This window comes from Diadema setosum, chromosome 7 (genome assembly GCF_964275005.1).
Source record: "Diadema setosum chromosome 7, eeDiaSeto1, whole genome shotgun sequence".
Taxonomy (NCBI): Eukaryota; Metazoa; Echinodermata; class Echinoidea; order Diadematoida; family Diadematidae; genus Diadema; species Diadema setosum.
In genome coordinates, this window is record NC_092691.1 from 5,066,183 (window position 1) to 5,080,828 (window position 14,646).

Below are 14,646 nucleotides of genomic sequence, written 5' to 3' on the forward strand. Positions count from 1 at the left end.
CGCACATCGCTCAAAAGTACGACGAGTAACACCTCATTGGTGGACTGTACTGGAAAGGAAGAAGAAGAAGATGTCATAATATTTCAAAGAAGAAGATCGGAAGAAGAAGAAGAAGGAGGAGGAGGAGGAGGAGGAGAAGAAGAAGAATTAAGAAGAAGAAGAAAAACATGACTGGCATTCAAAAGGAGGTGAAATGAAGGTATCGAGGTCATCAGGACGCGTGATGGAATATTTCATTAAAAGGTTTGTAGAGCAGGATAAATTAGAAGAAGAAAAATTAGCAGTTATACGTAATACGTTGTCAATACATTTGCAAAAGTGGGAAAACTGGAAAAAGAATTGAGATTTTGTTTTGCCTTTGTTCAATAGGGTAGGGCCTACAGCACATCCACCAGGAAATGCCTTGAACCATGCACTCGTATTGAAATGTGTACTACAATATATGTCAGGACACACTTAGTTGTTTTTGAGGTTTTGTTGGTGAGGAGGGGGTTGGAAGGGGAGGGGGAATGGGGTAGAGTAGTAAGAAGGAGAATGGACGAGGGTAAGGGTTGTCGGGGTGGTTTGTGTTTGTTTGTTTGTTTGTTGTTGTTTTTTTTAAGAATAAACTTCAATCAATGGATATTGATGTTTAAAGTTGAATTGAATGAATGTTGAAAAGAAAGTACTGTTGGGTTAGTGATTTAGTTAATAAAATTTGTAAGGTAATGAAGGAACGAAATTAAAAAGAGAATAAGGGATTAGCAGTGTAAAAATAGTATAAAAAAAGAGATGTGTATAAAAATGGATTGTGAAAAAAATGTATCAGAGTGTATCAAAATGTATTAGACAATTGATGTTAAGTTTCGGTATAAATTTTGTTTCCATTGATGAAAATGATTATGAAATTGGTGCAGAGAGTTTTGTATAAGTTTGTTTGTACATCGTGCTTCCCATTGATGAAGAACTGACGCTGGAGGGCAGTAGGGGGAGTTAGAACTTCTCTCTCTATCGCTACGTAGTACAATAGTAGTATCGATAACACAAGGTATCGAGAGCCCGGCTTTCGCTCTGAGTTTGGGTGCTGGCTTCAGGCTGGTAGGTGAAAAAATACACTACAACACTCAACTCTTCTCTTAGTACACGTAGATTTACCGTGTATCGAACCCTTGACGTGTGTGTGTGTACACAAAACAGAGCGAGACTCAACGAAAGGGATCACTCCGTGAGACTGTCAGTGAGTGTCCCTGTATTATTATATGGAGTGGGGAATTTTGAATGACAATCCTGTCATTCCCTTGGGTTGTTCACAATTCGAGATACCATTGAAAAATTCCAGCAAAATAATTCGCGACATCTAAGCGTAACACTTGTGTTTGCTTTCCCTGCTCAAATGGATCGATGAACATGGCTGCCTCAAATTCAGCAGAACTTCGACGAGGCCGAGGCAAATGGACTCTTGTTGATGAAGAAGGAAATATTCAGGTATGAAAAATAGAGCAGAGCCAGAGGGTGTCTACATACACTTCTAATGCTGAATTTCTTTCATTTGACTGCAGCATGTAAATTTGATGTAAATTGATAATAGAAAACTAAAATTCTACTTCCATTATCACATAAGGTTTCGAGACCTAACAGTTGAAGTTGAAATTTGAAGTTTGAAGTTTTTATTAGCAACAACATTTGAACATGTAACTGTTACATTTCAATTATTATACAATTGTATTTATACATGTATGGAAAAAGAAATATTTATTACTCCTTTATAGTAACATGATTAAATGAAGACATTTGAGATTTAAATGTGATACATGTAGCGTAATTCTACAAAGTTGTTGTTGTTAACAAGTTAGCACACGTGCTAGTTGAGATTGGTCACCTTGATCTTCATAGTCATACTATACTAAGGTTAAAAGCTATCGTTAAACGCAAACGAGAAATTATTACATGTTTGGTTGAAATGGCAGTTAATATTTAAATACAATGTACATCATATATTTTATAACAGAAAACTAATTATATTTGATACAGTATATAATATCTATTAGAAACTAGATCACTTTTACTTTCAAACATGATAGAGTCTATAGGGCCTAACCTTGCCCTAACGTGTTAAAGAACTCCATCATTTTGGAGATGCACGATAACAAAAAGATGCAAGACTCCAGAGTAAGACTTAATGAATGTCTGCAATTTCAGTCTTGAGTGAACATGATGAAGGAGGTAAGATACTAAGATTAAGAATTATGGAAAGCTGTTTTTTTTTTGTTTTCCTACTGTACGTTGTTTCGAACATGATTATTGTTTTTGAATTGTTGGAAGAACGGTTCTTTATAGCATCAGGATTTTTATGCCTCCTTGAAACAGTTTATTGCTAGTGACCCTGTCTAATGATGTGGTTTTTAGCTGTGATATGATCCAATATTTGACATGAATCATTATTTTGTTTAAATGGTAATGTGAGGATCCTTGAGTATGAGAATGTTTTGTGCTTTCTTTTTAGTCAGCTAATTTATCTTTGATCATTTAAAAGGGATCTGACAGTGATGTTGGCTCCTCTTCATCCTCCTCATCTGACTGTGTTGATGTTAAGGATGATGCTGTTCACTTCCGGTCCAAGCGAGCCAACAGCAGGAGCAGCACTGGTAGTGGTGGTACCTCACCAAGCAGTCCCAAGAATAGACCTGTGGAACATACTGAGGTAATTGTGAACATCATTTCAGGAAAATTCTGCATTCAAACTGTTGCATACCGGTGAAGAGTCAGAGTTACCCTGAACAGTTTTTATGCTCTACTAGTTGTGTAATTGGTAGCATTCTTTTTCAGTGAATGACACAGGATTCTATGATTTTTATTGCATGCCATTGCAAGATTTAGCATTTCCAATTAACCCATCTTTCCCAGACAGCATGTATTTGAGGAAGATGAGTACTGCTTTTGTAGCACTAATTAATCATCAAATTATATCAAAAATCAAATGAAAACCTTTACAAAACACCTTTTTTAAAACATTGCTCACATTGTAATTACTTATTTATGTTAAAACAAAGTATTAAAAAATATAAAAAGGAAGAAGGAAAGCAAGTCAGATTGTCAAACTACATGATTTACGTGCAGTTGATATGTGACAAAGATTCAAGCAAGACCGTGGGTCAGAATAGCAGACCACAGAGTTGATAATTTTGTGTCACTTAGTGTAAATAAGATGTGTGATAATGTGCTATGTCTGACATGGTCTACAGCAGCATGTACCAGCATCAACCTCTTGGCTAGGTGGTCTCTGGACAAAGGGCAAAGGTCAAGCACCAAGTGCACTGGCACAAGAAGATGAAGAGCCTCTGCCCAGTCCCTCTATTGAAGACAAAGGTTAGGGGTCAAACTTTTCACTATCTGTATGACATAGTGTTTTTCAAATTATGCTGTTATTGTGCATTCGTCATGTGCACAAAAGTAAGAAGGTGTTGGAAATTCAAAAGCTCAATCGTAATATATACTCAGTGTGTTATCTAGCTGAGAGGATTGTGAGAGGATTGTCAACTACCAACTTTTTTTTTCTTAATTTGATACATTAATTTTGTCTGTCAAAGTACATTTTATGTTACAAATTATCCATCAAAACATAATTTCCAAGTATCAGGGATTTCTTTGGCACTTGAACATTGTATGCTAAGCCATTACATCCTACAACAACTTATGAATTACCATGAGGAATTCGTGGAATATTGAACAATTCCTTCTGTTGTTGAATTCAAACAAAATTTTCTGGAATAATCCCTACAGTGGTAACATAGAACATTCTTTGTATACTGTGCAAACTGCATAGATTCTCTATCCTCCTAAAAACAATAAAAGATGAAATGTGAAATATACTTCAGATAAACTGCAGAATACATGTATATCGGCAGTATTAATAGATATGATTGCAGCAAAGGTATATTCCATGAGATGGTTCTTTAAATCATTAGCCCTATTCTTGCTACTCAGATCACCTGGACACAGCATCGCTAGAGAGCATCGAGGTCCTACCAATGCCTAGTGACAATCCTGACGAAGATGACACCAGCCAACTGGGCATGCCCGGTACAATGACCTTTGACCCTCTCGGAGAGGGTTTGAGCCATGGTCCCCTTCAAGCTGGGAGCACTGATGTTGCTGAGGCAGCATACTCCACCACTGCTGTTACGCCAACACACAGTGAGTGGTCACCATTCACTATCACACAAGCCTTTGTAAAGCATTATGTGACAGTGCCCCTTTTCAAGTTGCATGTGCAGTTTAACATAATAAGACTGGTGAAACAGAATTTGTTTCTTTGTTTTAACTGTGAAGGGTAGATGTGATCTGAATTTGAATAAGAATTCTAACTTTTTGCAGGGCACACATGGGTAACACCTGCAAAGCAGGTAGATAAAAGCAGTACTGTAAAAGTGGAAATTTTCGCGGTGTTGAAATTTTCGCGCATTTCGCGCAACCAGAAACTAGCGCGAAAATAAAAACACGCGAATATTTGTGCTTGCCATACGTTCCTGTGCGTGATGTCTTGATTCCGCGGAATTAAAAACACGCGAAACTCTTCTGACCTGGCCTAGCGCGAAAAATTAATCGCACGAAAATATCCACTTTTACAGTATTTCTGTTAAAGGCATAATTTACCATTTGCAGATGAAACAAAAACCCAGCATTAGTGCTTTAAAATATTTCTAAAATGTGAGTTAGGGATAGAAACAACCACTGTCAAAATTTGAATCCGTATAATCGAAGTTTAGTGTTGTTAAATACACAGAATGTGAACAATAGTTATAATAAAAATGTTTCCAGACTAAACCATATACCGTTACGGTTTATTGAGAAAAACCCTGATATCTCCTTATATTTTAGGTTTTATTGCAAATATTTCATACGGTAGGATGTTTTATGATACAACAGACCTACACATATGCATCAAATGTGATATCTTGAACATTTTTTAAATCACTGCTCCCAAAGGTAAACTGGACCTTTAACTATCTTGGCACAAATAAAAGAATTTTATAAAGAGGCATCCATATCATTTAATTTCAATGCAACGATATGCAGAAATTTTTCTTATCCAAGAGAAAGTAATTTCAAATGAACGTGATTAAAGTTCAAGAAAAAATGTTGTGTATATTTGGCAAATTAATTTCTCATCCATACTTGAGTATGTCTATTTTTTATATGGTGAATCTGTCTTATTTTCCTGATACAGGTTTGTCTCCCACGTCTCAAATAGATTCAATTACCAGCTCTTCAAACTCATCCCAATTAGACTTTCTCATGGTGGATCATCCTACACAAGCACAAGGTGATCATGCAATACTTTGATCATGCAATACTTTCAGCTGCATGAGTTGATACACTGGTTTTACCTGTTTCCCATTACCCCACCCTACCTTGTTTCTGTAGATTATAATCATGCAAAATGTTATAATTCATGTTCTTGACCTGTGGTGCTTACATTTTCTACCAGTTCATGCTCTTTGAAAGAACAGGCAAACTGAATTATAGCAGGGCAATCCTTGGGACAATGTATTAAAGGCATTGTAGTGAATTGCTTTCAGTGAGAATAGAGAATTAAAGGTAACAGCCAAATAAACAAAATCTTGGAAAAATTCATAAAGATAAGGTTAGGACAGTTATGACCATTAGAATGTCAAAAACATTAAGGAAGTTGATGCTAAACAAGTGTAAGTTCCTCGTGTCATCTTTGTCTTTTTGTTGAATGTTATTGTCCATTGGTTTGGGAATTTAACTATACTTGCAGGTGGCCCCCATGCTCCTGAAATGGTTGAGACCATTGGTGCCGGTGAAGCTACAGGTGTGGCGGAAGCCTCTGGGGATGGAGACGGGATCCTTGACCAGGAGCAGGGGCTGGACATAGCTGGACCCCTTCCCATCATGCCTCAGGGGCAACTCCCAATGTCGTCGGTCTCCGTGGACAACATCCCGCGAGGAGTGGAAGCTGGGGAATCCCCGCGCCGCACCAAGTCAACCGGAAACTTACCAAAGCAGGTGATTTTCATGGCTTTGAGTTCCTTGAACAGTTTCACTTTGCAGTTCATCAGCAATCCACCCCAAAAATAAACAAACTCCAAAAGAAAGAAAGAAAAATTCCCCGCAGAATGTTCCAAAAATGGCAAAAATTGAATAAGATATGAGAAAGGTATGGCATTTTGAAACTGCACAATTTTTTCAGAAAATATTTCTTGACCAGTCCTTATGAATATTCAAATAAGTGAGTTGATGATGTCATGCCCTCACAATATTTCATGTACATGTGTATGTTATATATGAAATTCAGAAAAATTGGTGTTTTCAGGTAATACAGGTAAAAGCATATTCCTTTGCCAAAATGTATGAGAGGTAACATTTTTTCTTTTTTGTTTTAGGTGGTTTAAAGACAAGTTTTGTATTTAAACAGCTGGAATATGGGATTTCTGTCACTTCTGTATATGAGATGAATAGAAATTGTGAGAGCATAGCATCATCAACTTGCTGATTTGAATATTTATAATGACAGGTCATGAAGTATTTTCCAAAAAACTTTTAAAATTTCAAAATGTCATAACTTTTTTATTTCTTTATAATATCTTTTTTTCTCTTTCTTATGAAATTTATAAGATTTTTGAGTGGATTTCTTTTTTCTTTTTTTTTTTAAACAACTGTTTTGTGAAGTGCTAGTAAAGTTTAACAAGTCAGTTTAAATCATGTACACATAGAATTTCTGATCTCCTGCAAGATTCATGTTAGAAACCATCTAATAGACTGCTGTATTGCTGTAATCTGTTTTCTTTTCACGCTCACAAACAAGCTGTTATGTGACAGGTATGCAAAGTAAGGTGTTAATATTTAAAGACTAGAACTTCTATTTTGGAATTGTAAATTTTTTCTCTCATGAAAACAAACAAAACACCAACAGACTGATGAGGTCCATATTTCTTTGATAGTTTTCAGTGAGATATTGTTTAGTTTTGATTACTTATACCTGGTCTTCATAGCAACTTTGATTTCCTTTCATCCATATGATTTTGATAGCTTGGTTGGGATTTATCTTTGCTGTTTCTGTTTAAACTTTGAAAATATGTGGTATCCATAGAGGGATATATCAGCTGATACTGTTGTGTTAATATCTGGTTGCAATGATAAGTCAAGAGGTACAGTGAGATAGGCGAGAAGTATTCTCACAGAATGAAGAGACTGCCTCATAAGACTTGTAAATTTGCCATTTAGTGAGCATCCATGCAGACCAATGAAAATAATTCCGTCTCCCGGTGTCCATCTCAGACCTCTGGTTCAAGTGTGGGAGTGCCCATTATGACCCAACGCTGGCCCACAGAGGATGGCGGCTTCCTATTGGTCCAGCAGTTCCGTGGTGACGGTGAGCCGGCCATGTCCCGGTCATCCAGCTTCTCTGACCTGTCTAGCAGTTTCTCCTGCCCAGATATTCGGCGGAGTAAGTTGAAGTCATGGCGAGTGGTTATAAATGCTGCTTCATTGTCCCAGAATCATGAATGACAGTCCTACTTTTTATTTTGTTTTCTTTTCTGTGGGTATTTGAGGTTTGTAATTTGCAAACATAGCAAGATAAACTATGGCTCAGACATTAGTAGCATTACTTGATGAAAAGTTGTGTATTTCTACCAATGCAAACTACAAGTAGGGAATTCGGAACCATCAATATACCTGTTCATGTTCTCTTTAGACGCTAGACACCAATGTGTCTAGCAAATTCGACTGCACATATACATCATCATGTATCCTTTTCATTAGTGTAGCAACTTTGCATTAAAGCAGCAAAGCACTTTGATGCACGGTTTATGTTGTACAATAGTTACAACCATGGAAACAAGTTCACACGGTGCACAAATTTTAGCTGAAAAAAGTAGGACTATGAACCAAAGAGAATTTTTCTGGGTAAGAAAAATTCAATTTATGAAAGCCTAATGTAGTAATGACAAAATCTTACAAGAGAACATCCTATCAGTGTTTCTTGTTGTCTTTTGGTTTTCTATGCACAAAAAGTTGTAAGAGATGTAGAAAATATATGCTCTTCACTAGCATCTTTATCTCTTGTACCGTTTATGCCACCCCTCATTAAACCAAATATCACTTGTTATTCAACAGGGATCCCCGACACCAGCAGTTCAAGCCTACAGCATCAGACCAGCAGCGACGCATCCAGCGAAGTGTCCCACTTCAGCGACACCTCCAATGATGCCCTACCCGCCAACATGACTGTCAGCGGGATCAAGCCAGGTATCCGTCAGTACCTCCACCGCCGGGATGAGGGCCTCAACAGCAGGCTCAACCAGGCGGCCTTGCTGGTTCTCACAGCTGCCCTGGCCCTCTCTCTTGGCCACTACATCGGTAAGGGTTTTCAGCATCTGAAGTGTGGTGCAATACAGGATGCATTCATCACAGAAGGGCGAGATATGCTCATGGATGGCTGATACTGAGGTCTTAGAATAAATCTCTTATTGGCATACAGTTTTGCATGACATGATGTGTGTGACCTAACTTACAAAGTGTAAGAAAGAAAAATAGTGTATGCACTTTGAAGGATGCAAGGCATTGTTCTATTCTATGTATGATTGACTGTCATTAGATTATCAAAAATAGAATTCATTAGACCTCGACTCTAATAATAAAGTTGTTGAATGGAGTAAAATTCATTTGGCTTCAAGGACACAGTGATGCCAGTCACAAAGACATATGCACATGATTTCAGTTGAGGATGTTAATCATCATGTCATCTCATTTACATGTTTGATTGACCCTGATATTGCTGTTCAAAGGTAATATGAGAAACTCTGAAATATAGTATAGCTTTCTCTCTTATTGCTTAAAGGGATCGTATAGTTTTGTTTGAGACCTAATTTCAGGTTTCTAACGTTTTTTGGTGAGATAATGAGAAACCTCTCATGAAATATGAAAGAGCTTGTCATTTAACGAGGAATTCAACGTTTGTTTGATGAAAATAAAGTGTGGGACCCACACTTTATTATGATTGCTTTGTTTTACTTTGTTTTTGGATGTTTCAGTCATTCCAAACCCGATTTCCATCAAATAAACTTTGAATTCCACTTAAGATGGTATGCTCTGTACTATATCATAAGTGTTTTCTTGGTATCTTGCAAAAAGTTAAAAGCCCATTTCTCATCTCCACCAATACTGTACCATCCCTTTAATGGTGATTAAATTAACACTTACTGTGTTTGTGTGATGCTACTGTTATTTTTTCAATATTCAACTGGAATATGAAATTGAATTGGCCATTCACAAACACCCTGTAATCAGAAAAAAAATAGCAAGAGCCCGGCATTAATATGTGAGATTGATGAGAAAATGAGGAAGGCTCCATCACTTGCTGTCTTCAAATCTTTGTTGAAGACTTACTGTATACGCCGAATATTTCGCGAGGTTTTTATTTTCGCGAATTTCGCTATTCACGTGCTATTCGTGAAATTAAAGACACGCGAGAATATTGACTCTGATCCCGATGTGAATGTGACTTATGCGTGTATACTTCTCCGTTCAGTACAGGACTCCAGGATCGCGAATTTAACCACTCGCGAAATCGTTGGGAATTCCCAATTCGCGAAAATTTAGACTCGCGAAATATATGGTATATACAGTTCTTTTTTTTTTTTTTGAAGCTTTTCATTCACTTATTACTTATTTTTTGTGTGTTTGATTTATAGTAACAATGTGAAGGAGCTCTGTTACATCACAACGCAGTATAGTATATTTATGTGGTAGCTTTGTCTGATTATTAGTATTATTATCATCCTTGATTGTCATTGAGCTGTAATGCCCAATCTTGTTACCTCTCTAGGTTCCAGCCAGGCCACCTCCCATCACCTGGGCATCGAGGCAGGACAGGTTTGGCGTCTGAGATCCCTCCAAGACCAGCTGGTGACCTGCCTCGACAAGACCAAGACCCTTCTACGAGGCAAGATTCCCGGCACTGCACCCAGTATTTCACCCAAGCCCGACGGTGAGTTGATACGTTTCATCTCAGAAATATTTGCAAATCTAAACGATTCCTTGGCAGCATGTTTGTGGAGTCGTTCCAGAATTCAGGGTACTATTACATGAAAGAGGTTGGCTGAATATACACTTATCAGTCCCAAAAATAATGGCTGTTGGTGAAAAGTTACCAGTACTCTGTCTTTAAGCTTCAGAAGTTTTGTTGCTTCAATTGGTCATCTCAGATATCTGTGCTACATGGCTCAGTTATGGGATGCATTCAGTTTTCTATAAGCATTGATAGTGTTCCCATGCCAGCACTAATATTCAGTTCTTGAAAGTGTCGGTATCGTTTTGAATCTGACTTTTAACATTATTTGGTATTGTAGATACCCCATGACAACTTTTGGTGTGTGAGCTTACTCTTTCTTTTTTTCTTTTGTTTTCAGGCAAGTTATCCTTACTTACTTCTTTCTCATTCCATCAAGGGGAATGTGGTTGTCTATCAGAAATGTGACCACCTGAAAATTGTCCTATCTGTTCCAATTCGCAATTGAATAAACTCACAAAATAAATGGCATGTACAGTTTTTACTTAAGAAGTGCAGTCTCTTTGTGCAGTAGGGTATGCAGTCATTGAATGATTTCAACCTAAGCTTTATACATGTATTTGTAACTGAAAAATTAAATGTTATTTGTCAATCTTTACTCATTCAAAGGTGAGGCACTTGCTCAGGTGACTGCAAAGATACCACCCCTCCCTGATTCTGGCATTCCTCCTCCAGCTGCCACCAAGATCACCGACTCCTGTTCACCCTGCGCTGATGAGACAAATCCAGGCGTCTGCTACTCTGCCAAGTGTAACATCCAGTGCGGAGAAGCTGGTGAAGGTCCAGCAGACACCAACACTGCTGAGGTGGCCGACGAGAGTTGCAAGAGGGGAGATGCCACAGTGACCGTAGAGGATGGTCAAGGTGAGGTAAAAGAAGATCAGAAATTACTGGAGGTGTATTCCCATCAGGTCCTGGATGGTCCTGTGGTGGTTCTGGATGAGAATGATGATGTCAAGGAAGTTAGGAGTGGTCAACAAGAAGCAGTTGAAGAAGGAACTGCAGATCCTAGCGAGACAATTCCTGTGTCTGGAGCAGTGTCGGAATTGGAGAGGCAGCAAGGAGGATCTGATGACAAGGATGAAGGTGTCGTTGTTGAAGTTGACAGGGTTCCTGTCTCCCATGAAAAAGTTGTTGGACAGGATGCTGAAGACGATGTTGCTGAAATGGATAGTGAAGGTAAAGCGCCAGGTGAGATGGAAGGAGAGATGGAGGGCAGTCTCAACTCGGAATCTGAGTCTGCACCAGAGGAAGAGAGCAGCTCCTTTGCCGAGGATGCGCCTTCCAAAGACGATGAGGATTCCAAGCAGGACAGCAACCTTATTGATCAGCTGTCCTCAAAACTCTCCGATTCCTGGTTTGTCCTGAGAAACCTCACAACCGATCTGGTCGGTTCAGCATCCAATCTTTCCGTCAACAACCTGACAACCCAGCTCAAAGAGAACGTCGAGACCTTGCGACACCAAATCAAGGATGCCGTTGACAGTCTGCAGAAGTCTAATGTCACGTTCAATCTCAAAGAGAGTGTTCACAATGTAGGAGACCAAATTCAGAATGCTGTTAACAACTTAACAGTAGGGAATATCACTGGCACAATTAAGGGTGGACTGCAGGGCATCACTGAGCAGGTCCAGGACTCTGTGGCAGCAATCCAAAAGTCCAACATTACCTCTCAAATCAGGGAAGGTGTACAGACTGTCAGCAACAAGATTCAGGATGCCATCTCAGTCATGCCAGATGGAAAAACGATATCTCAGAGAGTAAAGAAGCCAGTGAAGAAGACTCTCAAATCTGTCCACAAATTCTTAGGAGATGCATTTTCTGGTGGGAAAGATGAAACAGTGGAAGAAGAAGAAGAAGCAAAAAATCAATTGTTTGATTCAAAGAGAGATAGATCAAAAAAGCACAAGAGTCATCGGTCATCCAAAAGTCCTGATGCAGCACCTGTGAAGGACAAGAAAGGGATGAAGTCAAAGGAAACATATCGTGAAAGAGATGTGTCAGACTCGGCAAAGACTACCAGACCTTATGACAGTGTCAACATGCAAGGTAAAGAATATGGACCAGAAGAGAAACCTACCCACGGTGGCAAGAAGAAGAATAGGAATAAAGAAAACTCTGGAGCGAACCATCAGCATGATGAGGTTAATGGAAGAATCAAGCACAAGCACAGCAAAAGCAAGGAGCTCTCTGAAAGCCAAATGTTACGGGATACAGAGAAGCACAAGGCCAACAAAGAAAACAACCAAAGAAAGCAGTCAGAGGCACAGAGCGACTTCAAGCAGGTTGGCAAGAAGCACAAAGAGGGAGAAAGAAAAGAGAGAAAGGAGCACGGTAAATCTTCTAATGCTGACAGGGACCAGGGAGATGCTCCATATTCACAGCAGCAAGAAATCAAACCAAGAAAGCAAGACAAAAGAAGAGAAAGACGACAGAAATTTCAGTCATCTGTAAATGGAAAGGAAAGCAAACATCAAAAGAGAGAGGATGTTGCTGAAGAGAAACCACACAAACAATATCGAGCAGGGAGGCAGCATAAGGAGAGAAAACACCATCGCCATCATGAAGAGAGAAGAAAGCATCACCACCATGCAGAAAGTCATAGACATCACCATAAAGAGAGAAATCACCACCACCATCGCCATCACCACCATCATCAGACAACTTCTAGAAGTCATCAACCTACCGGTGACCATAGTCGTCATGGCAAAGAGGGGAAGCACCATCATCATCAGGATCAAGATTGGAGTAAGAACAACCAGAGACGGGACGACCAGGCACAGTCAAAGGGAGAAGACAAGGATAAGGATCGGTTGCGATTTCAAAATGTGAACTTGGATGACCTCTTTGAGGCTTTTGATTCCCGTTGCCACGGCGTCAAGGATTGCCTGCGCAAGCAGCGAGAGGCAGCTGTTAAGCTCTACCAGGAACTCCTGGCATACGAGGAGTGGCTAACGGAGCGCTGCTACAGCAGGCATCTGGAAGAGCTCCAGGATTTCATGGAGGAGTTAGAGGAGTTCCTAGCCGAGCCAGCTGTGACTGACGCAGATCTTGCTGAGCTGATGGAGGATTTTGAAGACATGGCTGAGGACATTGAAAAGGCAACAACAAAATACTTCAGAAAACTTATGAAAGAAAGAAAATGGGAAGGTAAAGGTGGAAGACAAGAGCAACCAGATGACGGTCGCAGTGAGCAAATGCATGTTACCGTTACCCTCGATCTGAAGGAGGCATTTAATTTTTCAGACATGAACACCATAGATGATCAGCCCGCGGAGAAAGTGGAGGAAAGTGACAAGAGAAAACATGCCGGCTATGGTTACCAGAGCAACGATGATTGGTTTATCCGCCGTATGCATGACCGAGAGAAGCAGAGGGAGGAAGCGGGTAACCTTGGCGACGAGATGGCATCTGAGGGTGACGAGCGAGACACCTGGTACCAGCACTGGATGAAGGGTAGGGAAGAAGGGCGAGCTGGAATGACGGTGTGGGACCTGTACGAGTGGTTCTCAAAGAGGCAGGCACTCAGGCACGAATGGCGCATGCATGAGATGGATGATCAGTCAAACTGGTTTCTGAGGCGACCCTGAATTTGCGACCTGGCATCGGTCATTGAATATGCAAAAATCAAAAACCTGTTATATCTTGATGAAGAGCACAGCTTTTAAAAGACTAGGTCTTGGTTACCAAAGTAGCATGAATGCATGAATTATTCTATCCCCTATATTCATTGTATCAATGCAGGGAAGTCCTTTTAGGGACTGAGGTTGTATCAGATGTAATGACTAAATGGCATTAGATGCTTCCCTTTAATGATAACAAAGGGCTATATCAGGGCATGCAAGTACAGTGTATCAAATCATATTCAACTATTAAAACACAAAATATATATATTTTTTTGTATGATTTCTGTTTTGGTATCCATTTAGAGAAAGAGATATCGAGACGATTTTGTTTAAATTGTTGCCTTCCAAATAAAACCAATTCTGAAATACTCATATCCCATATTAGTGTGTAACTTCTACACACCCTTGTCACTCGTTTGCCAAAAGCACTGCAGGTTTCATGGAAAATACTGTTTTTCACAAGGTGTATTATAACACATGTCTACTGCTGGAAAGATGAAAATATGGTTTTTCCACCAAATATACGCCTTTTCAGCCCTCAGAATACGGCAGTGCTGTTTACAAGTGTGGCATCCCTGAATAATACCAGACTTACTACATTGGTTAACAGAAGTTGCTAAAGAGTTACATTTTATGTTATTCAATGATTGTTGCATGCACTTGGAATTTCATGAATAGGAGTCTTCTTTAATCCTTCTTTGATATTCCCATACAAAGCATACTGATCTTTGTTCATGTGGACTATGTATGCGACTCGTATGCTATTCATAGCAAAGTGTTGTACCTTGTATGTAGTGCCTTTTATAGTTCCAAGTGCTGGTGCTAGCTAAATGATTTCACCTAACAGTAGTTAGGTGAGTTTTCATATAGTACTAATATTTGCTATATCCAGATGAGGTTTGTGCGTGCACCAAGGAAAAGTTGTATACTGTATAATGTAAATTT

General features: G+C 39.3%; 1 protein-coding gene across 1 annotated transcript; it reads left to right on the forward strand.

Annotated features, from left to right (window-relative positions):
- The first annotated feature begins 1,312 nt into the window (after window positions 1-1,312).
- Window positions 1,313-14,646, forward strand: LOC140230594 (uncharacterized). The gene is made up of 10 exons (XM_072310736.1): window positions 1,313-1,464; window positions 2,513-2,680; window positions 3,222-3,345; window positions 3,964-4,173; window positions 5,207-5,302; window positions 5,762-6,009; window positions 7,282-7,450; window positions 8,122-8,364; window positions 9,833-9,994; window positions 10,685-14,646. Exons 1-10 carry the CDS (start codon window positions 1,381-1,383, stop codon window positions 13,663-13,665), a joined length of 4,485 nt encoding a protein of 1,494 aa, XP_072166837.1. The 5' UTR covers window positions 1,313-1,380; the 3' UTR covers window positions 13,666-14,646.